Source organism: Triturus cristatus, chromosome 9 (genome assembly GCF_964204655.1).
Source record: "Triturus cristatus chromosome 9, aTriCri1.1, whole genome shotgun sequence".
NCBI classification, from domain to species: domain Eukaryota; kingdom Metazoa; phylum Chordata; class Amphibia; order Caudata; family Salamandridae; genus Triturus; species Triturus cristatus.
Genome location: NC_140592.1, coordinates 315,548,425 through 315,576,387, shown reverse-complemented (window position 1 = coordinate 315,576,387; position 27,963 = coordinate 315,548,425). Strand labels below are relative to the sequence as shown.

The 27,963-nt window shown below is 46.4% G+C and overlaps 1 protein-coding gene across 6 annotated transcripts in view; it reads right to left on the bottom strand.

The window, feature by feature from the left end:
* LOC146797829 (uncharacterized) overlaps nt 1-27,963 on the bottom strand; it is a 282,706-nt gene that overhangs the window by 193,117 nt on the left and 61,626 nt on the right. For 5 of the 6 annotated variants that reach the window (XM_085625023.1, XM_085625024.1, XM_085625022.1 and 2 more), the window contains exon 2: nt 25,613-25,733. The exons of the other annotated variant lie outside the window; for it this stretch is intronic. In XM_085625023.1, the coding sequence (XP_085481149.1) occupies nt 25,613-25,733 (121 nt within the window). The remainder of the gene's footprint in view (nt 1-25,612; nt 25,734-27,963) is intronic. 6 annotated transcript variants of the gene reach the window in all.

Genomic DNA, 27,963 nt, shown 5'->3' with positions numbered 1-27,963 from the left:
CTAGGACCGGTTTCTGGCTATCAGCCGTCATCAGCCAGGATAGCTTGACTCCAGTGGCGTAGTGAGCACGGGTCCCACGTCTGGGAATACCCATCCCACTTAGGGCGAAAAGCGTTACAACAAACAAATGATGGACGGAATGCTGACAATGCAGACATTCTCCCCCAGTCAAGAGATCTGGGTTAAATCCATCGTTCTTTTGCCCACTACACCACCCCAGTTCAGACATGGCCATATGCAAATCAGTCTTGACCCTGTGCCTCATGGGAACAGTCCAGCCCGAACTGCCAAGCCATGTCTTCCCTGGACCGGAATCAAGCATCCTAGGACCGGTTTCTGGCTATCAGCCGTCATCAGCCAGGATAGCTTGACTCCAGTGGCGTAGTGAGCACGGGTCCCACGTCTGGGAATACCCATCCGACTTAGGGCGAAAAGCGTTACAACAAACAAATGATGGACGGAATGCTGACAATGCAGACATTCTCCCCCAGTCAAGAGATCTGGGTTAAATCCATCGTTCTTTTGCCCACTACACCACCCCAGTTCAGACATGGCCATATGCAAATCAGTCTTGACCCTGTGCCTCATGGGAACAGTCCAGCCCGAACTGCCAAGCCATGTCTTCCCTGGACCGGAATCAAGCATCCTAGGACCGGTTTCTGGCTATCAGCCGTCATCAGATAGGATAGCTTGACTCCAGTGGTGTAGTGAGCACGGGTCCCACGTCTGGGAATACCCATCCCACTTAGGGCGAAAAGCGTTACAACAAACAAATGATGGACGGAATGCTGACAATGCAGACATTCTCCCCCAGTCAAGAGATCTGGGTTAAATCCATCGTTCTTTTGCCCACTACACCACCCCAGTTCAGACATGGCCATATGCAAATCAGTCTTGACCCTGTGCCTCATGGGAACAGTCCAGCCCGAACTGCCAAGCCATGTCTTCCCTGGACCGGAATCAAGCATCCTAGGACCGGTTTCTGGCTATCAGCCGTCATCAGCCAGGATAGCTTGACTCCAGTGGCGTAGTGAGCACGGGTCCCACGTCTGGGAATACCCATCCCACTTAGGGCGAAAAGCGTTACAACAAACAAATGATGGACGGAATGCTGACAATGCAGACATTCTCCCCCAGTCAAGAGATCTGGGTTAAATCCATCGTTCTTTTGCCCACTACACCACCCCAGTTCAGACATGGCCATATGCAAATCAGTCTTGACCCTGTGCCTCATGGGAACAGTCCAGCCCGAACTGCCAAGCCATGTCTTCCCTGGACCGGAATCAAGCATCCTAGGACCGGTTTCTGGCTATCAGCCGTCATCAGCCAGGATAGCTTGACTCCAGTGGCGTAGTGAGCACGGGTCCCACGTCTGGGAATACCCATCCCACTTAGGGCGAAAAGCGTTACAACAAACAAATGATGGACGGAATGCTGACAATGCAGACATTCTCCCCCAGTCAAGAGATCTGGGTTAAATCCATCGTTCTTTTGCCCACTACACCACCCCAGTTCAGACATGGCCATATGCAAATCAGTCTTGACCCTGTGCCTCATGGGAACAGTCCAGCCCGAACTGCCAAGCCATGTCTTCCCTGGACCGGAATCAAGCATCCTAGGACCGGTTTCTGGCTATCAGCCGTCATCAGATAGGATAGCTTGACTCCAGTGGTGTAGTGAGCACGGGTCCCACGTCTGGGAATACCCATCCCACTTAGGGCGAAAAGCGTTACAACAAACAAATGATGGACGGAATGCTGACAATGCAGACATTCTCCCCCAGTCAAGAGATCTGGGTTAAATCCATCGTTCTTTTGCCCACTACACCACCCCAGTTCAGACATGGCCATATGCAAATCAGTCTTGACCCTGTGCCTCATGGGAACAGTCCAGCCCGAACTGCCAAGCCATGTCTTCCCTGGACCGGAATCAAGCATCCTAGGACCGGTTTCTGGCTATCAGCCGTCATCAGCCAGGATAGCTTGACTCCAGTGGCGTAGTGAGCAGGGGTCCCACATCTGGGAATACCCATCCCACTTAGGGCGAAAAGCGTTACAACAAACAAATGATGACGGAATGCTGACAATGCAGACATTCTCCCCCAGTCAAGAGATCTGGGTTAAATCCATTGTTCTTTTGCCCACTACACCACCCCAGTTCAGACGTAAATAGAAGAATAGAATAGAAGTAAAGCACATTGTCTATCTGGTTGCAAGCTACACCGTGCGAGAGAGTGCTTGGTTGAAAGTGTGTTGTATTTGGTGTGGGTCGATGTGGCAAGTGTTTTGATTTTTTTGATCACGTGTGACCAAACTGGCGCTCTGATGTATCTTGTAGGCCTGGGAAGTGAACTCCCCTTGCTGAGTTTTCGGCACTCCGCGGAGAACGCGGAGTTCTGACAAACTGGAGCAGAGTTTTTTCCTCGCTCACGCTCGCCAAAGTTAAGTTGGCAAGTGCAAGTGAGGAAAATCCAGTGCTAGGACAGCAAGATTTCTCGATGCGGGTGGTCGCAGATTGTCACGACAGCTCGCCGTGAGAAACCATCAATCATAGATCAAGCACCCAGCGCTAAAAATCAACGTGAATGCACACGACCTAACAAACTCTATCACTTGCGGAACTCCGCGCAGCGCGGCGAGTTTTTTTGGTTGCTTCGCGAAGTTCCGAGCAGTGGAAACCGCGAACTTCGCCCTGGCCTAATCTTGAGTTGGTCATAGCAATTAATTTTGTGATAGAGGAAGGGTATGTGAGCTTACATACTACTGACCGGCTGCTACTGACTATGTTGGTCCCATGTTGAGTTTGTGATGGTTACTGGAGATCCACCTCCTACTCTGTGTAAAGAACATTCCAACTATATTCTTGTGCATCCGAGGAGAGACACAGCAGAGAAAGGACATAAGTTTGCCTAGATAGTCTGCATTACACTCATCTACTATAGGAGTTATGCTTTCAAGTCTCCAATTTTGAATATGGTGAGGTGCACCACTGTAGTCTCTAAGAGAGGGGAGCCCTGAGCACCTGCTGCTGCAGAGAGGACAAGGAAGCCAGGTACAGAGTGCTGCGTTGCCGCTCTTAATGAGACTTCAGTGGTCATTGTTACAAATGGCAAAAGCTAACGTGGAGACTGATCCCGAATATGATCGCCATCTTTGAAAGGTAATGACTCCAGTGTATTACCTTAGTTTTGTAATGCTTTTTCTGATTACATGAGGCTAACATCCAAAACTGTTTCCAAACCAGACCTAGAAAAGCGACTAGCTGTAGACCATCTTAACACATCTCATTTAGTGGAGTTTATTTTAGAGCATGAGAAATGGGTGAGAAACGCCTCCTCTAGATGTGAGTGGGAGCATCAGGACTGAACAAGCTTCTCACGTAGGTAACCGTGCTAATGCAGCAGGACTGAAAGACGTGACCAAGCTACAGGCAGTTATCACCGCATAGTTTAAAATAGAGTTGTAGTCACAATGTGGGACTATATAAACATTTTAATTGTATTGTGTTACTTTCTGTGAAGAACAACATCCTACCGTGCCCTTACTATAGAATGAAGTTCATTACAATCATCGCACATGTATCAAAAACATTTATTTTATTTCCGCTTCAGCTCTTTTAATGGCAAAGGAATTTCAGTAGACCACAACGCATTAACAGTGACATTATCAAACCACAAAATATATAATCAATCATGCGCGGTGTCAGGAATAGATTATTACATTGTAGCAGCTGAGCTAGAGCTGCAGACCGGAGCACCAAAAGTCTGCCGGGAGAAGCATCTGTGGCATGCAGCCAATGCTCCAGTTTTGGTTAAGTTTAGCATCCCAATGGGTTCATGATTAGCAGCGCTGTACGGCTTGACAGCCGATGATGCCGATATGCCTATTATGCATGACTTTGCATTTCAATGCAGTGATGCGGACCACCACACTGAAAAGCGTTATTCTACCGCCTGATGCGTGGTACTTGGCAGGGCTGTAGGTGTCGCTGTATGTTTTCATGGGCAGACCTGTGACGTGAGTCTCAGAAACAGTGTTCCGTGTGATATGTTATCTGTGACTTTTGACTCAAGTGTCCTTGTGAATTCCCGTGTGTTTTTTAGAGGTGCCTCTGTTCCTGTGAGGCACTTGTGCCTACACATGTTGTTTTGTCACATGCACTTTATTCAGAAACATAGCTTACAACAGGAGATGTGTGCGCCTGACGATGTGCATTGCTACGCGCCGTTTCGTCAGCGACCCGGATGTCTTCGCTATGTCTGAGGGCCATACGTCAGCACAGGGTCCTCATAAACCCGACAACCTCCTCCCTCTTCCCCTTTTTTAGCTGCAGCGGTGGTAGAGTTCTTGATGGGTCTCTTCTGTCTGCAACTCGGCAGACAGACAAAAGGCTCATGCATAACACTGGATGGACGGGAAGAGTGGGTGGATGGATAAAGAGGGAAAGTATGGATGCATGAGTGAGTGAAAGCATGGATAGCTGAGTTAAAGGATGAATAGTTGGAGTAATGGGTTGATGGATGGAACAAAGTGAAAGGGTGGATAGATGGATAATCAAAAGGATGGATAGATGAGTAAAAGGATGGCTGCTAGATGGATGAATGAAAGGATGGATGAGAAAAAGAATGGATGGATTAGTCAAAGGGAGGACGGGTGATTTGATGAAAGGGTGGATGGATGGAAGAGTTAAAGGGTGGATGGATGAGTGATGAGAGAAAGGATGGATGAGTGAGTGAAAGGATGGGTGGATGGGATGAGTGAAAGGGACGATGGGTGAATGGATGGAGTGAGGGTGATGGAGAGAGAGGATGGATGAGTGAAAAGGGGAGGTTGGAAGGATGAGTAAATGATGTATGAGTGAAAAGGCAGATGGATGGATTAAAGGGTGGATGGAAGGATGAGAGAAATGATGGATGAGTGAAAGGGTGGATAGAAGGATGAGTGAAATGATGGATGAGTGAAAGGGAGGGTGAATTGATGGAAAGATGAGTTAAAGCATGGATGGATGGGTGAGTGAAAGGGTGGATGGATAAGTGAAAGGGTAAATGGATGGATGAGAGGAAGGGTGGATGGATTAGTGAAATGATGGATGGAGTGAGAATGGGTGGATGAAGTGAAAGAGAGGATGGATGGGTGAGTGAAAGGGTGGAGGGATGGGTGAGTGAAAGGGCAGAGAGATGGGTGAGTGAAAGGGTAGAGAGATGGATAGGTAAAAGGGGGATGGATAGATAAATGGATTGACAGATGGCTAGGTTTAATGGATAGGTTTTGAGATGGGTGGATAGGTTTGGATATGGATGGGTGGACAAATGGAATGGTGAAAGACAAAGATGGATGAAAGAATGAATGGATGACAGCATGTAAAGGTAAATTCGGTAAATATCAGTAGGTGTATGGAAGAATGAATGGATAAATACTTGGAAGAAAGAGGGCTCTTCGGGGCAGGGTCGTGATGACTTTCTTTGTTTGCTTAGTGCCATAAGAGCTTTGGTTCGAAGTGGGGGGTATTTTAATTTTCTGTCTTATTCCCTTGTGTCAGCATCAGCAATAATAAATTCTCCCAACCATGGAGTGGACGTCAAGGAGACAGGGCCAGGGTGACTCATTTGCTGTTACATTCTTGGAGTCCTAGCACATCACAAAAAAAAGCCAATCATGACTCAAACTGTGCAACCAACAACAATCAAAACAAATGCTCTACTTGGCTAGTCACCTGTTAAACCTATAATGGCATGCACTGTTAAGAGTGCCTAGCCATGTGAGGCTTAAAAGATACAAAGCAACTAGACACTCATTCAGAAGTATTGTTATGCCACAAAATTACTTAAAATTACCCAATATATTCTCTTGACGGAAATAAAGTCGTATAGCTTTTATAACATTTTTGGACATTCTTTTTAATGTGAGTGATATATGTACTACCTGGATTAGGAGTTCAACCAAACGCAGCCCTTCAAGACTAAGGCTTGAATTTTAAACTTTGCTGCTCTCTGAAAGTCAAAGCCAAAAGAGGAGGTACTTGCCAATTTAGTGAGCTCTAAGTAGTATCTGGTACCACCGCTTCCAAGGCCTGCGGCAAAGCAAGTCACAATCATTACTAACGCGAGTTTGAGCAAGACAGGTCCTGAAGAACTAGCCTGAAAATAATCATAAAGCATTAGGGCTTGTGAACATGGGTCCACTCAAACCTGCAACTTTGACGTATTAGGTGAACTGCAAGATGTACAATACCAATGCTCGCATGGCAACAAGAGATCCAACCAGAAAACTTTGATGCAGTTTAAATGCAGAACAGCGAGTACAAAGGGTTTTGAATTTCCAATTACAAAGCCTATTATACATATGGACATGAGAATATGCACTATTGAAACCTGCAACTGCGATGCACCAGATGAGCTGTACAATATACAGCTAAGAGACAGAGGTTTATTTGGACTTAAAAACTTTCAAAGCATCCCAGCAAAGGTTTGGTTACCAAACCTAATGAGTAACTCGCAGGTAGGCTTTCTAAAGACCCGCATGTCAAACGATAACACTAGACTCCTATGCATCATACTGGAGCATACCAGCAAATTAACAGAACCGGCGGTGGCTATCACCCTACATGCCGAGAAGGCATTCAACAGAGTCTCATGGGCCTTCCTGGAACAGTGCATGCACGCATTCAACCTTGGAGAAGCATACATAAGGATGGTACTGGCGCTGTACGAAGACCCCAGAGCATGCGTTGTCGTTAATGGGTCGCTTTATGAACCCTTCACGCTAAAACGCGGAACTAGACAGGGCTGTCCCTTATCCCCCTCACTATTCCTCCTGGCCTTGGAGCCCCTTATCAGAGATATCAAGGCTAAAGAAGGGGGTCAGAATTAATGACGTGGAAATCAAGTTAGCCGCCTATGCGGATGATATCCTCATTGTGACAGAACAACCTGGGACATCCATAGAGGGCCTGATAGACAATATAGACACATACTCAACTCACTCAGGATACAAACTGAACAGGGACAAATCTGAATGTAAACCCCTCAACATACACACCACCAGAGACACCCTAGGGAACTCGGGCCTGGCATGGCAAACAGGGTTCATCAAATACCTAGGGGCCCAATTTGGAAACGACCTTAGATCCACACTAGATCAAAATGAGAAACTACTGCTAGAGAAAACAAAGACTCTCCTGGAGTTCTGGTCCCCCAAGTTCATAATCTGGTGGGGCAGAATAGAAACGATCAAGATGATGATTACCCCAATGATCAACTACTTGCTAAGCATGTTACTGCTTCCCCTCACTTACGATTTCCACCGTAAATTGGATAACCAGATCAAGAAATTCCTATGGCAAGGGAAAAAAGCGCAAATAAGTATTAAAAAACTAAGACTAGACAAAAATATGGGAGGATTAAACCTAGCAGACTACAGAGCCTACCAAACCGCCTTCCTAGCCAAACAGGGAGCTTACTGGCTAACGTCCCCCAAAGGGTACACACCTGTATGGCTAACAATCGAGTGAGCCATCATAAACCAAAACCCACTGACTCTGCTAACAGCTGACAAACACAAGCACGCCTCCAACCCAATATTCAAAAATACTAAAATAGCACTACTCAAAATAGACAAGAAAATGGAAGCCAGTGTAAAGAACTCGAAATGGGAATCCCTGTGGGCCAACAGCAAGATTAAATACAAGGGGAAGTGCCTGTCCATGGACGCATGGGAAAGGAAAGGCATCTCCTACCCAGCTGATCTGGATGAGAAAGGCAACCCTGTTACTTTCGCAATGCTAAAAGACAGACATGGGTTACCAGACATAGAGTTCTACAACTTTCTAAAAAATAAGAACAGCACTCACAAAAGCCAAACTGGCGCAGCAGACGCCATCAATGATCCAATATATGGTGAAACTCAACAGAATAGGACCCCAGGTGTCACACGTATATAAGCTTCTATGCCCAAGCGCCACAAAAAATAACCAGAAGTCATCCAACTACTGGTCAAACCTTCTCAACACCCCACTAAGCGAACAGGGCCTGGGTCAACTCAGGGCCTCCCCCTCACGTAACAAAATCTCCCCAGTGCTATCACAGACAAAATTTTGGCTACTTCACAAGATTTACTGGACACTGGCACGGCTAGCCGCGATAGGCCTCAGGGAAAACGACACATGCTGGAACTGCAATAGGGAAAAGGGTGACCTAGCCCACCTCATCACCTACTGCCCCAAAATCAAAATGTTCTGGGAAAAAATCTTCGTCTTCATAAAAAAGCGATGGGGTGCACACTGAAGCCAGAGTTCTCTACCCTTACCACCGCATTCATTACCACGGCACTTGACTCACAACATGACAGGGACCTGCTAGACCTACTACTGACCTCGGCAGTGAAAATGGTCCTATCCAATTGGAAGAATACACCAAAGACATCTTTCAAGGGTTGGCTCAATTGGGTGACATACCTCAGGGGCGCTGATAGCATTGCACTACACAACTCACCCTGGAGACCAGCTACTAGGGGGATGTGGAAACTGCTGGACGAGTATCTGGACCCCTATGAACCCCCGTGAGACCCCCCTGGAGGGGGGGCGACCGCCCGCAAAACAAAGCGACACAAGCCCAGAACAGGCCAGGGCCGTTACGAAAGTAGTTTTCTAGCAGACATCCTTCTTTCTCTCTTCTCTTCTCTTTCCTATCCTTCTCTTTCAGCTGTCCTTAACCTTCTAGCAAGACATCAGAATGTTGAACAGGGTAACATGCATATCACCTAAATGCAACCAAAACAACTAAGACCAAGAATGACTTGTACCCTGTTGCAGAAATGTGATTGTACCTGTATGAAAATTCAATAAAATAATCTGAAATCGGGAAAAAAAAAAGCATCCCAGCAAAGGAGGGCAATACATAGACTATAACAAGAGCAGCAGGAGTACAGGCAAATAAAGAGCAAAGGGGAGTATCTTAGACAGTGGAGAGAGAAGTCCATGGAGAGCAGCAGAGAAATCCGGGAATGCAAGTAGTCTAAAAAATGTTAATGTGTGGTGGCAGAATCAAGTTAATAGTTTCACATACGCATATTACTTGAATAGAGTAATCTGTAGGTCTTTCCTAGATAACAGGAGGGAGGTGGGTATGTCTGATTTAGAGGGGCTGTTGTTCCACAGTCTGCAAGGGACTGGACACAGTGAGTCTTCTCCTTGACTTCCCAAGGAAATGACGACCCTTCCCAGTAACCACAGCACCATACAGCATATATTAGTACACTTGAAAGGTATCAAATGTCTCCTTAAGAGGGCTCCACATAGAAGGAAAAACTACAAAGGACAAAAAAAACATCCTCTGCAATCTTGTGGCTCATGATTAAAGATGACGATTATTCATTAATATTGAAGTTAACAGCAAGGTACCAAACTCCCCCTCACATCAGGGAAGAGGAAAGATTGAAGAAAGGAGATCCAGTAGAAGTTCCAACGGCAAGAAGCAAAAAAATCAAGGACAAAAATAGTGGCGAAGGGGCGTAGAATGCCACAATAAAGAAAGCAACAAATGCACTATGACGGATCTATCACTTGTAAATGCAACCTTGGTATTTAAATTGGACCCAACAGCAAAGAAAACTGCTCCACTCTGTCTTGGAATGGGTGCCCAAGATAGAATTCTCTGGTCAAAGCACCATCTTGGAAAGGGTCGTTTTTAAGGCATGTCCAGAACCCCTTAGCGGAACTCAAAGTTGATTTGGCATACAAAGTAGAAGCCCAATTTTGACAGCCTTTGCGTGGCCCTAAACTACTCAGTCCCGCTACTGCCCTTCTCGCCAGTCAATCCACACAGCTCATGCAACACCATTCCAGGGGACCGTCAGTGCAGAAGCATCAATGCCGACTAGGCAGCAAGGATGCTTAAACATGGGCTGAGAGCAGCATCCAGAAAAGTACTGCTTGACAGCGCAAGTAGTCTTCTGCTCAATCCTTGCAATCTCTCAGCATAGATATAACAGTTATGAGATACAGGCCATGAAAGCTTTTGTTGGGTTCTTGTCTTTTGCATTTAAATTCTGAAATGCTCTTGAAGTTGTGATTGCCAAATGTGATGGTGAGTTTCTCCACCAGTAAGTGAGTGCACTCACAGTGATATCTGGTTACTGTGGTACCAGAGACGCTTTCAATACATCTAATCAAGGTTGCCTATTGGTTGCATAGGCTGCCAGTCCTCCTCACCTTCCGTAGTTTCCAATCTTTGCCCCCCTTAAGACACCTGGCGGTACATAAGAGAAAGGTGAGAAGTCTAGGGACAGAGGAGGGATCAACTATGTGATCTCACTGGGGACCAAAGGGTACATGATGTCGTCAATGGAAATCCCGTGGACTCATTGAGAAAGTAATGCAAACAGTATAGCATAGCCACATAACTACATACGATGAAAGAAATCCAATTATTTAGCGGTTTAGTCGCATTTCATTACTTCTGAGGGCTGAAATACATGCCTATGGTAAAGAGACAGGCTATCAAAAAAACGACAGACAGCAGGGCGAGATGCAGCCCCCAACAAAGAAAATCATAAGAATAATATTATTCATAATATTTTATTATACAGCGGTTCCAAATTGACTTTTTTCTATCCAGTTTTATGGTAGGTAATTTCCAGACCTTGGATGGATGCACAGGGCATCAGATTTTAACAGCAAGAGTTACTCATGTCCACAAGCCCCACCAAAGTAGGATTCTATGAACATTAGCGCTCCAAGTCTTTAGCCTTTCATTTTTTTTCCTCTGGGGGAATTGAGATAATGATCATAAAGGAAAGCCTAGTCTTTGCAGAGTGATTTGAATGCATCGGAAGCTACTCCATTGCAACCAATTACAAAATTTGAAAAAAAAGTTGATCTTTAAGCTTTTTCAGAACTTTAACATTACAAGACTCCTCATTTAATTATCTATGAATAAGATGGATTTTGAAAAAGATATACAAATTGGCAGAGGAATCAACCAGGCAGATCAGCTCTACACTTCACAACTCGTGATCTGAGAAGAATAGAAGCTTTAATTTAATCCGCGAGATTAGGAAGAGAAGCGCCAGTGTCTAATCTTTGGATAAAATGCAAAGCTGGTGAACTGAGAATCATGACGCTCATTGAAGAGGCACTGGCATACTAATAATCAAATATTTACAAATACAATAGACTTCAGATCGTTAGACACTTTCTCCAAAATCTAGGGCATCAGTAAAGAAATAACCTGTCCAGGTTTCAGCGGGTGTTGGCTATGCAGTAAACTAGCGTACAAATGCTATGTATGTTCACGTGCATGCATCCCTCCCGTCTGACTCTGTGAGGCTTTCGCGTGGGAGGACTCCATGGAGAGAGGGGCTGGTGAATATGTTAAATGTATACAATGGCATGTGCCGTCGCACTGAAACCAGCAAAGGGTGGTTTTCTTAAAGAGGGCTGGGTAAGGATGAGTAGGATCTTACAGCAGCTGCACGTTCACTGCCCACCCTGTCACTAGAGTTGTGACCTGGGGAATCCTGAAAAAAGATGGAGGCGGTGCATACTCGGTATATGTACATGTCTGATACAGAGAGCATGCTGACTGTCCTCACTATCAAGCCAGTTTTAGAAAAAAGAACAAATTCAACACAGATCCAATGTTGGAGTGTGAAATGTAAAAATATGCCATTGATCACCTGGTTCCTTTAAGTCACAAATCATGAATGAAAGCCAAAATGAAGTCCAGAGTTGGGCGGTGGCTCTCTGAAATTTAACATCAGGTGAATGTTGCATTCAGTAGTGCAAGCTTAACTGAAGTACACATGCATACCTTTTATTTTAAGAAGGCTACATCCAAAACATGAAAGAGCGAGAGAGAGACGTGGGGAGAGAAAAGAGAAAGATATGTAAAAGGGTTCAGCAGGTTACAAACAACACGGTGCTGTCACTTCAACGCCTTTCCCAACAGAGTTTTGTCAGAACAGGAAAAAAGGCAGCAAGTGGGTGCAAATGATAAACAAGCATTTACAATGCAATAGACTTAGCATTTATGAGAGTTTGAGCTATTGGCATTGTAAATGACAATGCCTTTTATTTATGTGTTGTTTTTAAAACACATAAATAAAAGGCATTGTCATTTAGAATGCCAATAGCTTAAACTCTTGCAAATGTGAGACCTATTGCATTGCAAATGCGTGCTATAAAAATGGAAGAAAACCGTTAGGAGAGAGCGTATCCCAAAGCTATTTGAGAAAATAGTGGTCGGAGGCTGTAATTAAAGCCTACAGAGCAACAACACATGTAACAGAGGGTGTCTCCACGGGAGGTTACAAAATTAGACAAGGCAGTACTAAGGAGGGACTACTAAGCCTTTTGACGAATGAACAGCCACAGTTTACAGTGGACAATGATACAAGCCAATGAAAAATGTGGGTGGAGAGTGGGCGGAGCTTCAAGTCCCTACCTCAATACAGCTTGCCTTGCAGAGCAGTGCATGAGCTGCTCAGGCTCGACCTAAAAATGCCATAGGAAGGCTTTTTGTCATGTATGACTACGGTACTCTGTTGTCCTTGACAACAGCCTGGATCGGCTGATCAATGCGCTGAAATCCTTTCAAGCGAAAGACCTCCATGAATTTGATGAAGGCCCTATACTCATTACCCCAAAACCCAAGAAAGTGCATCAAAAATGGGGTATAGGTGGGTAGTTTAAATGTCTGAGAAGAGATCGGTGGAAGTTTGTGGACTGAAAGCTAAACTTGAGAGCAGAATACCAAACCGCTGATTGCAATACAGCTTGCATACTAACCAACATGAAAATGAGAGTGGACTGCAGACAGACAAGTCATGTTTGCAAGTAAACAAGAACAGACAGGGCAGGCCACGTTTGGACTGTGGCAAAAATAGTACTAGGGTCAAAAACAGAGTTACGGGATGGAAGACTTGAACCATGTAGACAAAAGTACACGAATAAAAGATAGGATGACTATTATTGAGTGCATACACAGCCCATGCTAACATCCACATGAGAAGCCATTCAGTCACACAATAACAGTTAGAAGTGGCCTTGCAAGACGCTCAGAAGAACGAAGGTTTCATCAGCGTCAAAGAAAGCATTTGACAAGCAGGGAGAAGTGTCACACTAAGGGATCGATTGAATGCCTGTCTAGTCTAGCACAAAGTCAAAATGTTACCAACACTCTTATATGAAGTCCACCAAAAGATTGCAAAACGGGTGCACAATGAAGGGGTGCACGTAAAGAGCCCGTTCTCATACTTGGCGAGTAGCACACCTAGAAAAAGGCACAAAATTAATAAGGTACACCAAGCCTGTGTCTCAAAGATCGCCAAATCTGTCAGTGGGCAAAATAGCAGGGCACCCACCATATCCTAGTTGGGGGGGAGGGGGGAGGACTGCAGGAGGAGACCCAAGGCCTCCCATGGCCCAAGCCAGCTCCCTGCACCCAGCACGACCCAGCATTGCTACTGCTCACAGGGAGCTGCTAAAAACGCCGCTCACTTGGGACGGGAGCAATATTCAGATCTGTTTCCTAAACTGATCTGTAGTCCACTCCCAGCTGGAGGGAGCATTTGTAAAGCTCCCGCCAGCTAGGAGTCGACCTTGTGTTTGCTCTCACTTGGCAGGAGTTTTAAAAGTGCTACCGCCAAGCAAGACAAACACAGGTTTCCCTGCCCGAACCAGTGCGAGGAGGTACCTGGGTCCAAAATATACCCGGGGGGGCGGGGGGGCGTGCCTCCCTCCCACTTTTAATAAGGCTGGGCCCTGAGAGATCGGGTCCCTGGTGCCAAAATCAGCCCTAAGAGGGGGGCCTTGTGAGCCTCCGTCCCCCATAATATAAACAATTACTCCCCAGGACCTGGCCTACCCAGGGCACTTAAAAAAACAAGCATTTTTTGTATGAAATTTTTCCATGAATCAACAGTCCCTCGCAAATTTGATGCATAATAAAATAATAATAATATTGGCACCTGGCGGGGTCAAATGGGACCCCACGTGATTTTTAGGTCTCGCCTAGGCAGTGCGCATGCGATACTCTAGGAGGGCCTTTAGCCATCGGTCTGTTCCTTTTCAAGCACACTCGTGCTTGTAGTGGCATCCACCTTGCGGGAGCGAGCAGCGGCGTGCGTGCTAATTGGCCGCTGCTTGCTCCCGCAAGGCAGATGCCACCACAAGCACGAGTGTGCTTGAAAACAGCTGCTGCTTGTTTGAGTTTCAGCATTAGTCATTCACAGTCATTAAACACAGCGCGGGTCGCGTTTCTTTTTTCATTCCCCCCTCACTCACTCTCTCTTTCGCTCGCACTCTGTCTCGCGCTCTGTCTCTCTTTCTTGTCGCAGGTCGCACAGAGACAGCAATTCGTCTTACAGTTTTCTTTGTGACGACAATTAACAACAGCCTCAATATAAGGCAGACACTACTGAGCCCTAAAATATTACATCATAAGTTTTCCCTCGTGCACAGCTCTCTCTCCAGAGTGTCCCATCACATTCATTGCATTATGTTTGCATGTTACTTTCCTACTACCAGCTGCGGGGCTTAAAGTGCATTGAATAACTCAAGCAGTGTCAGTACTTTATCTGGCGCGGGCCGTGCTTTTTTTTTTCATCCCCCTCACACTGTTTCGTTCGGTCTCGCACCACCACCACCACGTCCACCACCACCACTTTCACCACCACCACCACAACCTTGTCCACCACCACGTCCACCACCACCACATCCACCCACACCACCACGACATCCACCCCCACCTCCACCACGTCCACCACCACCACGTCCACCACCACCACCACGTCCATCACCAACACATCCACCACCACGTCCACCACCACCACCACGTCCACCACCACGTCCATCATCACCACCACGTCCACCACCACCACGTCCACCACCATGTCCACCACCACCACGTCCACCGCCACCACCATGTCTACCACCATGGCCACCACCATGTCCACCACCACATTCACCACCACAACCACCATGTCCACCACCACGTCCACTGCCAAAACCACCACCACGTCCACTACGTCCACCACCACCATGTCCACCACCAACACCACCACCACGTCCACCACCACGTCCAATAGCAAAGCCACCAGCATGCCCACCACCAGCACGTCCGCGTCCACCACCACATCCACCACCACCACATCCACAACCACCACGTCCACCACCACCACGTCCACCACCACCACGTCCACCACCACCACGTCCATCATCACCACCACGTCCATCATCACCACCACGTCCACCACCATGTCCACCACCACCACCACGTCCACCACGTCCACGTCCACCACCACGTCCACTACCACCATGTCCACCACCACATCGTCCACCACCACGTCCACCATCACGTCCACTGCCAAAACCATCACCACGTCCACCACCACCACGTCCACCGCCACCACCACCACCACATCCACCACCACGTCCAATGCCAAAACCACCACCACGTCCACCACCACGTCCACCACCATGTTCACCACCACCACGTCCACCACCACGTCCACCACCACGTCCACCACGTCCACCACCACCACGTCCATCACCACCACCACGTCCACACCACCACCACCACATCCACCTCCATGTCCACCACCACCATGTCCACCACCACGTCCACCACCACCACCACGTCCACCACCATGTCCACCACCACCACGTCCACCACCATGTCCACCTCCACTGTTGTGTGTAGATTTAGATTCCGTATATAGGTTTCCCGATTTATGCCCTTATATAGGTACAATTCATATTGCCCTTATTTAGGCATAGGAAATCCAGCCCTTATTTAAGCATTGTCCATGCTGACCAAATACATGCATGGTCTCCTACATCTGTCCATCCACGTCACAACGAGTTCTTGGAAAACCAGACTCTTAAGCCTTTAGGAATTTCCCTTGCTTGGATATTGATTTCTCCAAGAACTCCTTTAGAATGCATGAACATCTATTCCTTAGGGGTTCATTCATGACGTTCCGATGCCCGACTTTTACGTCAATACAGGCATTCTTAAACACCTTCAAGGTATAAATATACCTGCACTTGCCTTGGCAAACCACGGTTCCGGTACGGTACAGCTCGACTGCCTACTTGCGGTCCGCCACGGCAAGTTCGGAAGGATATCGAGTCCCAGCCTGATGCACTGACCAGACGCTCTCATCCTCCTCGCAGAGAATCCAGCTCCAGTGTTTCTATCTCCCCTTGCGGGGTGTTAGATATCGAGTCCGGGAAAGAGATTCCAACCTCGCACATTCTAAGGTATGGAGCAGACTAGAACTTAGAGAAACTTTTGGAAACTCTTGACAAAACTATAGTTATAGCTAGCTATACTTTAGAAAACAGCACCTACTTCTTACCTCGTACTACACTTAGGTTAGGTACACTGGGGTAGAACTATTTAGAAGCATCAAATGAGTATTCACATTTTAGCCTGTGTTATTTATGTATGTATTTTATAAATATATGTCATAGCTACAAACCATGCTATTGCAGTATTATTTTATCTTACTGCTAACTCTGAACATATTGTACTTCGCAGCCTGTCTTACGACTGTAGCAGTTCATATCTCTTGCATGAGAAATAAGACTGTTCAATAAACCCTTTTTATTGAAACGCTCATCTCTCTATTTCTGTGCAACTCTGTAGAATCGAAGCATGCACAAATGACTGAGTGAAACTGTTATCTATTGTTTCCACGGTTCTGAGATTGTTCCTACTCTAAGGGAAACAAAGTTGTCATGTTTATGCGGTTGTCAGAAACTAATATTCGAGAAGTTTCTAGTGACCTCTGAGTTAGCTGGCACACACAAGTAATTAAGTTTAATGTACTCGATAGAGAAATACTGACCTCAGTCCTATGTCAAATCTATAGTGTATATTATTCCAATGCACAGAGCCTATCAGGCATATAGGAACTACACTACACCACCACCAGAACGTTCACCACCACCACCTCCACCACCACCACATCCACCACAACCACGTCCACCACCACCACCACGTCCACCACCACGTCCACCACCACGTCCACCACATCCACAACCACCACCATGTCTACCACCACCACCACGTCCACCACCACCACATCCACCACCACCACGTCCACCACCCCATCTACTACCACCACATCCACTACCACCACATCCACCACCACCACATCCACCACCACCACATCCACCACCACCACATCCACCACATCCACCACCATGTCCACCACCACATCCACCACCACATCCAACACCACATCCACCACCACCACCACGTCCATCACCACCACCACTACGTCCACCACCACCACTACGCTCACCACCACGTCCACACCACCACCACGTCCACCACCACCACGTCCACCTCCATTACCACAATGTCCACCACCACCACGTTCACCACCACACCACGTCCACCACGTCCACCACCACCACGTCCACCACCACCACGTCCACCAGCACCAACACCATGTCAACCACCACATCCACCACAACGACCACCACTACCACCACCACGTCCACCACCACCACCACCAGCACCACGTCCACAACCACCACTACCACCACGTCCACCACCATGTCCACCACCACCACGCCCACCACCACGCCCAACACCACCACGTCCACCACCACCTCGTCCACCACCACCACGTCCACCACCAACACATCCACCACCACCAAGTCCACCACCACATCCACCACCACGTCCACCACCACCACGTCCACCACCTCGTCCACCACCACCATGTCCACCACCACCATGTCCACTACCAACACCACGTCCACCACCATCACCACATCCACCACCACCACATCCACCACCACGTCCACCACCACCACGTCCACCACCACCACCACATCCACCATGTCCACCACCTTGTATACTGCCAACACCACCACCACCATGTCCACCACCACGTCCACCACTACCACATCCATTACCAACATCACCACCATGTCCACCACCACCCATAACAGGTAAAGTGTCACTGGAGGGCAGGGGTAATAGGAGTGTCAACCCCGGCTGTACATGGGACATTTAAGGATGCATTGGGTGCGAGAAGACGGGAATAGGGGCTAGAAGTATTACACCAGAACCAAGATATATGTTGAAGAGACGCAATGTCACAGGGACTCCTGTAAAAGCACTCACAGCATCTCTACCTCACAGTGGCATACCTGCACAAGCCACTCACTCAAAACCAGCATTGGCATAGCCAATAGGCCTCGCCTTTGGGACCTTATAAGTGTTTAGCCATGCCACACTTGATGTTTTACTCTATTTTTGGTTTCTTGCTTCTACAACTTTGAAAATATGCAGCATTTCGTACTCTTGTATAGACCATGAATGCAGCAACACAACAAGATGATTGACTGAGTGCTGAGAAACTGAGATGAGGAGCAGGGTCAAGACTGATTTGCATATGGCTGGGTCCAAACTGGGGTGCCGTAGTGAGCAAAAGATTGATGATGGAATCAACCCTGATCTGTGACTGGGGGTGAGTGGTTGAAAAGTTTCAGCGCTCCGTCCATCGTCTTGTTGTTTTTGCTGTAGACCTTGAATGCTCCAGGACTCATTAATGAGAGGAGAGCAATATGGCATCTGCTGTAAATAAGTGGATGTACTGTTCCGCTCAACTCGTGATCCCCCAATGTTTCTCGTTTAGAGTTGGATGATTTGACAGTTTCTGACAGGAGAAGCTCAGCCGGCTTTGCAGGTGGAAACCCTCGGACAGCAGTCAGTCTATCACAGAGCCGCTAACATTAAAGCATCAGAAAACCTGTCCTTTTTAGAAGCATTAACACTGATTTGTCCTGTTTGCCACTGATCTGCAAGAACCATCCCAAGGTTCAGGAAGAAAACTCTGCATGTCAGGGACATTTGTTTTGGTTTTTTCTGAAACAACCGAACGCCCCTCCCTCCCCCATTCCCCCGCATTGGGGATTTGCTTTTGAACACACATAAATAAATAAATCTACTGAGAAAGCAGGGACCTTTAAATAAGGTAGGCCTGTCTACACAGGGCCAACTATGGCAGGGCCCCTAACACAGCAGAGGCTTTGCCTCTGCTCCACTGAGGTCTGAAAGACGACTCAGGTCAGCGGTTCTTAAACCTGTGGTCCTGGCACCCCTAGTCGCCCGCCACACCTACTCAAAACAATGAAAAAGAAAAATATATATATTAACAGATTAATGAAGTGTACATAAATGAAGTAGGAACATGTTCTGTAAATGTGAAGTATTTGAAACTGGATGCTAAAAATGAAATTGGTATCTTCTGATTAATTTGTGGGAGCAGTGCAAGCGCAGGAAACAGAATATAGTATGAGCAATGAGTGACCTCAGTTAAATTTAGAAATGCACCAACCTTCGCAATAAAATTAAAAATGTGATTTTTTAAAAATATTTGTCACCTAAATAGAATATTTCATCATTTGTGTATCTATTTTTTTTACGGAGTTTTATATAACGTGAACTTGACCCGAATCGGGTATCAGAGCGCTTTACATAGCACCAGTTGAGTTACATGAGGACGCATTCATTTTTTGTTAGGCACAGGGAGATTAAGTGATTTGACCAGAATCACAGGATGTTCAGCGCCATTGCCGAGACTCGAACCCAGTTCCCCAGAATCAAGGTTGACCGCCCTAGCCGTTAGGCCAACTCCTCTCCTCAATTAATGAATGCCTGTTTCTGTATTTTTGTGTGTTGTTTTGCACTTCAAATGATAAAAATTGCTTAGGCCGGGTTCCCCGGATTCCAATAATAACTCAATTTGAAGTTCCTGATGATTCAGTGAGGCGCCCCAGATTCCAGTAATGATTACGTGGGGGTCCAGAGAACTGAAAATGGTAAGAACCACTGACATAAGTCATGGGCAGGAACACATTTTTTACATGTTAAGTAATGATGGCATGCCGTGTGGACCTTAATAAAAATTAACACTATCCATGGCTGTGCAGATTGTTCACTTAGCATAGCCTTGCTAGGCCTGAAACTCAGGCATCAGAATTAATGAGAGTTTTCATGTTTTTTGCTTAAAGCTATTAGGGTATTTAACTGCGTGCAAACTGCCACACATCATCAGTTCACGTTGTGTCAGCTAGAAACGGATATTCCATCCTCTGCTGATTGTGCACAGTAGCTTTAGCTACAGAGAGGCTCCTGTAGATTTACCTTCTACAGTTCCATGCTGCTGTTATTAAAAAATGACTAGGGCTTTTTATTTTGTGCTTCTAATACTTTTATTCGAAGCAGGATTCTCACCTTTGTGTCTTTGTGTTGAAAAGACAGGTTTGTGACTCTGGCTCACATCTCATTTTTAGACTTAAGGGGGAGAAGTGTACGACAGTCTTAAGGTGTGAAAGTGTACAAAAGCCTCTTGAAATTGGTGGGGAAGAGAACATGACCAGTTGATTGGAGTAATGATGTCAAATGGGACACCAATTAGAAGGCCTTGAAGGTACTTTTCAGGTCTTTTTTATCCACCCAACACCATTACTCCAGATGTAGCTATTCAGCACATTCCAGAAATGACATCACATGTATTAAAAGCAATGAAAGGATCCTGCGACCCACGTATGCAATGACGACGCGGACCTGACATGAACCTTAATCCCTGCCTGTGGGAGCTCACACCCCTGGTGCAACTTGAGTAGGAAACTTACTTTCAAGGTAAGATAATCGCATGGTTACCTCAAGCGCCGCCTCCTTTCACCTCCCTCGAAATTCTTTGATAGGCTTTGCTGATTCTCCCACCTTTACCTTTTCTGCCATGTTGCAAAAATAGCAATTAGAGGTTTCTCGACCCCCTGTGCAGAAACAATGCACATTCAATTAGGTGGTAAGCACTGAGTTTGTTTTCACTATTACCTACCTCTTTTTAGTACTGATGTATGTGGGAGTTGGTTAACAGATTTTTGGGTGATCACATCAACAATGTACTCTTTTCTATGAGTAGTGTAACGAGTAAAGAGGAGTACTGCACAAACTTTATATTTTGGATGCAACCATCTGATCCACCGGAGCAAAAAAATCTCTGCTACGCAGAGCGAAGTTTTTTCAGAACATCACGCGCTATGCAGAGTAGGAAAAACTCCGCAAACTCCATGAAGCAGAATTCCACACCCAGGCCTAGTCTTGTATTACTCTTTAAACAAAAAAGGTTCCTTCTGAGAGGGATGAAATATTTATTTCACTGTCAAACTTCACACTGTTTAGTTCTTTATTAAGTTCATATATGAAATGAACCTCACATCACTTATATGTACATTGACTTAAGGCAGTGTATTGTAGGGACCATGGTCCTCATGAAAGCGACACCTCTTGCAGGCTTACGGTAGGGTACTAACCCATGGTGGTCTGATCCCAGGTTAAAATATCCCTCATATTCTTTTACCAGCGTTAATCCGGTGATCTGAATAAAACTGCAGGTCAGCCATAAGGCAATTGTACTATTTTTTAGTCCCTCGTGCTTTCCCACTCAGTGAAAATGTTTTTTGTTCCTTAGAGGAATGTTAGGAATTTCAGCTACAAGAATTCCCTTGATATTCATGGTTGAGGCGACTAATGCAGCGAGCCTGTTACATAAGTGACGAGCAGACCCTATGACGAAGCATGCCACCCTTGGGTGGGTACGGACCCAGAGTCCTTTCAACGGAGGAATGAGCATCTCTCATTATGGAGGAAAAACGGATGCTTTTGCCCAAGGGATAGCTTTTCACACTCTCATTCATTCATTTTGAATACAAATTTAATTGCCATTACCCTAGAGTATTAGTTTATGCCCTGCTGTTTATTTCTAGGGGTGGGGGGGGTGTACTCTAGCATTATATATCCCTCCTCCTCGACATTGAGTGATCAGTCGTTGAAATCCCCAGGACTACTATGGATATCAGATTTACATGCAAACCATAACCCTAACCAGTGGTGGGGAATCTTCAAGCTTTTAAGGTGTACATTTATTCCCTCTCCACAAGAAAAATATTTTTCCACACAAAGAAACCCCTTAACTAATACCCCCATGAAATATAAGTGCAAACTAGAAAACCATTGGGAAAGTTTGTGAACACCACCAAAGTAACAACTTTGCGGATGCCGACTTTTTCCCTAGATACTACTACCCACCTTACTACTGGGAACTCCAAAGACAAACTCTCTTCCTCTGGCTTAACGACTGTATAAAATTCACAATATTAACAGTTCTCCCCTGTATTATATTACACTGGCAAACATATATGTGCCCAGAGTTGATACATGCAATCAAGATTTCGAAGTCTGCACTTTTAAGGCTTTTTTTAGGAGAGGATGTGATCTAAATTAGGGCGATCGATCTCAAATCTGGGGAACGGGGCTAGAGTCTCGGCAATGACGCTCAATATCCTGTGATTCTGGACAAATCACGTAATCTCCCCGTGCCTAACAAAAATAAATGTGTCCTTGCGTAACGCAACTGGTGCTCACGTAAAGCGCTCTGATACCTTCGTGTCAAGTTCGCACTATATAAAACTCCCAAAAATAAAAAAAAGGACATTTCCATGTGCACCTAAGTTCAACTCAGGTGCGCTATAACGTTTGCTAGCAAGGCTTGTTTCCAACTGGTCAGTCCTCCCGTTCTTAAATTGACAAATTTCCCCCTAGTGCTTGTCAGGCTAGTCCTCGGGTCAGACACTACATAGTGGTACAAAAAGGGGGTGGTGATGGACGGAGCATCAGAACCAATCAAACACTCACACCCAGTCAACAGATCTGGGTTTGATCCATCACCGTTCTTTAGCCCACTCTGCCATCCCAGTTCAGACATGGCCATATGCAAATCAGTCTGACCCTGTGCCTCATGGGAACAGTCCAGCCCGAACTTCCAAGCCATGCCTTCCCTGGACCGGAAACAAGCATCCTGTGACCGGTTTCTGGCTAATCAGCCGTCATCAGCCAGGCTAGCTTGAATCCAGTGGCAAAGTGATAAAGGGACCCACGTCTGGGCATACCCTGCCAACTTAGGGTGAACCAAGCAAAACCAAAGGGGATGATGGACAGAGTGTTGAACATTGAAAGCACTCACTCCCAGTCAACTGATCTGGGTTTACTCCATCATCATTCTTTAGCTCACTCCGCCACCCCAGTTCAGACATGGCCATATGCAAATCAGACTGACCCTGTGCCTCATGGGAACAGTCCAGCCCGAACTGCCAAGCCATGTCTTCCCTGGACCGGAAACCAGCATCCTGGGACCGGTTTCTGGGGTGGCGGAGTGAGCTAAAGAATGTTGGATTAAACCCAGATCAGTTGACTGGGGTTGAGTGCTTGCAATGTTCAACACTCCGTCCATCATCCCCTTTGGTTTTGACCTGGTGGATATATTAGTCAGATATTTGGATTGAGAACGATAGTGGAAGGTTAGAAGAGGGAAATGGTTTGCATTTATGTAGTACATGCTACACCTGATGAGGTGTTCAAGCGCATTTTCAGCGAGTAGCATGCTACTCCAGAACCCATAAAGGATTGGCAGTTCGGGCTGGACTGTTCCCATGAGGCACAGGGTCAGACGGATTTGCATATGGCCATGTCTGAACTGGGGTGGCAGAGTGGGCTAAAGAACGGTGATGGATCAAACCCACAACTGATGACTGGGTGTGAGTGTTTGATTGGTTCTGATGCTCCGTCAAACTAGCACATATGATGCAGTCCTCTGAATCCCATAGACAATTGCTGCATGTAAGATACAAATGTTTGACTTTGACCATTTTACATAGTTAAAGACAGGAGAATATGAAAGGCAATACAAATAAAATAAAATCCTGCAAACAACCAACTACCCCACCTCCCTCAACACCCCCCAGCGCACCGTCTACATATTCCGGAAGAACATATTACTATCCCAAGCTGCCAACAATCTACACCAGAGCTCAACATCCACAATACCATTGTCTACTGGAAAATCACGGGCCACACATAAAAGGAGTGCAGGGGACGGGAGAGGCCAGCCAGCTACCCTGAACCTTGACCCCGGTCCTCCCGCGGCGGCTCCAGCTCCAAGCCACGGTAATCCAACCAGCGCCTCCAGATCTTGTAGTGCTTCCTAGGGCACCCTCTAGCCTCAAAGATGGGGAGCTCGAGGCCCATACTAAAGTCAAGACCATTTTTCCAAATGGAGACCGAGGGGACAACCACCGCCTTCCAGGCTCTAGCTATGTCTCTCTTCGCTAAAGTAAAGCCTAGGAACACGAGATGTCGCTTATAGATGTTGCCCCCAAACCCTTCCATCACATGGAGGAAGACTAGTTTCGGTGAGTGAGGAAGCTCCCACCCCAGAACCTCAGAGACACAGGCCAGTACCCCCCTCCAGAAGCGTGCTAGCGCTGTACAGTGCCATGTAGTGTGTATCAGGGTCCCCTCCTCATGCCCAAAGCGGAGACACCCCGGGGAAGCCACCAGGCCCACCCTCCATAGCCTAACCCTGGTAAAATAAACCCAGTGGAGGTATTTGAATTGGATTAACCGCAGGTGCACTGCTATGGCCGCCCCACGAGGGGATGCAAAAGCTTCTGCCCAGTCTTCTTCTTCCAACTGACCCACATCTCTCTCCCGGGCCTCCCTCAGACGCTGCAAAGAGGGGGAACAGTGTGTAACCAGAGACTGACAGATTTTGGAAATCTTGTTATCTAGGAGATCCCCCATAAAAACCTTAGCTTCCACCGGACTAAACTCCAGCAGAGTCCAAACCCTCCAAACTGGGAGCGACGGCATGCCGAAATTGTAAATATTTTAAAAACTGAGTCTTTGGCATCTGAAAAGTCGACTGGATGTCTTGGAAGGATTTCAACACCGTGTCTCGCATAACGTCCCCCAGGGTAGATATCCCGATGTTATCCCAATCACGAAACCTGGCGAGACTCAATAGCTGCGGAAAACGACCGTTGTGCCATAATGGAGTTTGTCTAGGCCAATGTATTCCACCAGCCCATCTTCCGCAATGCCGGACGCCAACTCTGAAAAACAATCGGCGTGGCCGACAGAAGAAGACGCCTCAACGGTGCAGAGTAAAGAATAATGCGTAGAGAGTGATCTCCCATGCATCGCCGTTCCACCAGGTACGCTGTGTCTGCCCTGTCTCCATACCACCACTCGTTTAAGACAAGGAGGTGTGATGCAACATAATAAGACCAGATATCAGAGGTTGCCAGTCCCCCGCTATATGTAGAAAGGAAGCACGTCCGGACCGCCACCAATACCGCTCCACCCTCCCGAAGGAACTGACCCAGAACTGAATTCACCTGCAGGAACCACCGCGGAGGAACCGGATAGGGCTGATTTTGTAGTTGGTACAATAGTCGCGGGAGTGACACCATCTTAAATATGGCTGACCGGCCGTAAATGGAAAGGGGCATGTGGGACCAGATCTTAATGTCCTCGCGAACCCGCTCCCATACAGGTGCAAGATTACTCTCCCATGCCGTGTCGGGAGAATCGGACAAATATACCGCCAAATATTTGATGACTCCTTGTGCAATTTGCACAGACGACGCCCAAGAACCAAAGTCGCCCCGGCCTCCCAACACCGACAACGTGGACTTGCTAAGATTCATCAATGCATCATTTTAAACAAACTTGTTCCATATTTACCCAGGGCGGTGAGGGCCTGGTGGATTTCTTTCATGACATTACTGTAGAGTTCCTTCTGCCACTCGTGGAGAAGCTTCCACTCCTCTTCAGAGAAATACATGGACACATCATGGAACAGATCCTGTTCATCGGAAACAGAGAACATCCAATCACTTTCTTACTCAGCAACTTCATGCAACGTAATACAATACAGTAGGGACATTTATTGATATAAAAGAGATAGTTTTACTTCCCCTCCCCATTGCTGTCCTCGTTCACAATAAGATCCATGGAACGTAGAGTGGCGGTTTTATTTCATGTGTGCGTTGCTCTGGTATTGATTGCCACGTCCGCCTTTGGGCTTCGAGGAACGTGTGAAAATTATCCCTACATGAGTTGTAATAAAAAAAGCCTTGTGAGGCTGCCATGTTTCAGCGGTACAATATCTCCGGCAAAGTGTTACTTCATATTGAGAGGATGCTTCTAATTTTCAAAAACCTGTACTGCCATCCAGTGGCCTACTGAGGAACTACGGATTTATTTCTATTCAATGTTTCACTACGACAGAGGAGTTTTTTTTTCTGACTGACGCTATCGATCTCTCGGGCTGATGACACGCTAAAATATTAGGATATGCCACATGAACATTTTTATATCCCGTATTTTATGTCAAGACAGAAAAAACTTAGGAAGATCACATTTTTCCTCCCGTTCGAAATACGAACTTGAAACAACAAACGAAATCCTTCAAAAGCATTTTAGAACTGTATGGACGTGTCGTAAACAATCTTTAAGGAAAACGGAGGCAGACTTGCCATGTGAAAAAAACATTGGCAAAGCAATATGCCGGAAAACGGCAAACTCGTGATGATTTTATGTGCTTTCTTTTAAAACACATCTTTGGGTTCTGGAGTAGCATGCTTCTCACCGAAAAGGGATTCAACACCTCATCAGGGGTAGCAAGCGCTATATAAATGCAAACCATATCCTTTTTCTATCCCTCCACTATCCTACTCAGTCCAAATAAAAGACTAACATGTCCACTGCTCAAATTACTTCATGTTTCACTATACTCATTTACCATAATCCTTTATGGGTTCTGGAGTAGCATGCTACTCGCTGAAAATGCGCTTGAACACCTTATCAGGTGTAGCATGTACTACATAAATGCAAACCTTTTCCCTCTTCTAACCTTCCACTATCGTTCTCAATCCAAATAACTGACTAATATATCCACCAGGGCAAAACCAAAGGGGATGATGGACGGAGTGTTGAACATTGCAAGCACTCACCCCCAGTCAACTGATCTGGGTTTAATCCATCATTCTTTAGCTCACTCCGCCACCCCAGAAACCGGTACCAGGATGCTGGTTTCCGGTCCAGGGAAGACATGGCTTGGCAGTTCGGGCTGGACTGTTCCCATGAGGCACAGGGTCAGTCTGATTTGCATATGGCCATGTCTGAACTGGGGTGGCGGAGTGAGCTAAAGAATGATGATGGACTAAACCCAGATCAGTTGACTGGGGGTGAGTGCTTTCAATGTTCAACACTCTGTCCATCATCCCCTTTGGTTTTGCTTGGTTAGCCCTAAGTTGGCAGGGTATGCCCAGACGTGGGTCCCTTAATCACTTTGCCACTGGATTCAAGCTAGCCTGGCTGATGACGGCTGATTAGCCAGAAACCGGTTACAGGATGCTTGTTTCTGGTCCAGGGAAGACATGGCTTGGCAGTTCGGGCTGGACTGTTCCTATGAGGCACAGGGTCAGACTGATTTGCATATGGACATGTCTGAACTGGGGTGGCGGAGTGAGCTAAAGAATGATGATGGATTACACCCAGATCAGTTGACTGGGGGTGAGTGCTTGCAATGTTCAACACTCCGTCCATCATCCCCTTTGGTTTTGCCTAATATATCCACCACTCAAATTACTTTCAGATTTCACTATACTAATTCACCACTAATCCTTTTTGAGTTCCGGAGTAGCATCCTACTCACCAAAAAAGTGCTTCAACGCCCCGTTTGGGGTAGTAAGAGCTATATCAAGGTAACTGCAATTAGCATTAAAATATAAAAGCAATAAAAAGTAACAATGCCACTCTTTAAAAGTGTCATGCATATAACAAATGAGCGTTTGCAATAAATAAATAAATACATGAAATGCAAGCAGATCTTTACCCGCCCGCCATGGCTTTGAAAACTGATGTGCACAGGCAAAAATGCTGTCACTCAGTGAGAGAGAGAAATTGGCTAAAAAGGGCTCACCAATTGAATGCCATGCTATACATTGTACTGGTAGGAAGCACAATGTGACTGACAATTGTACAGACCTATGGATGAAGAGGGCTGACCCGAAGCCCATAGATATAAACAT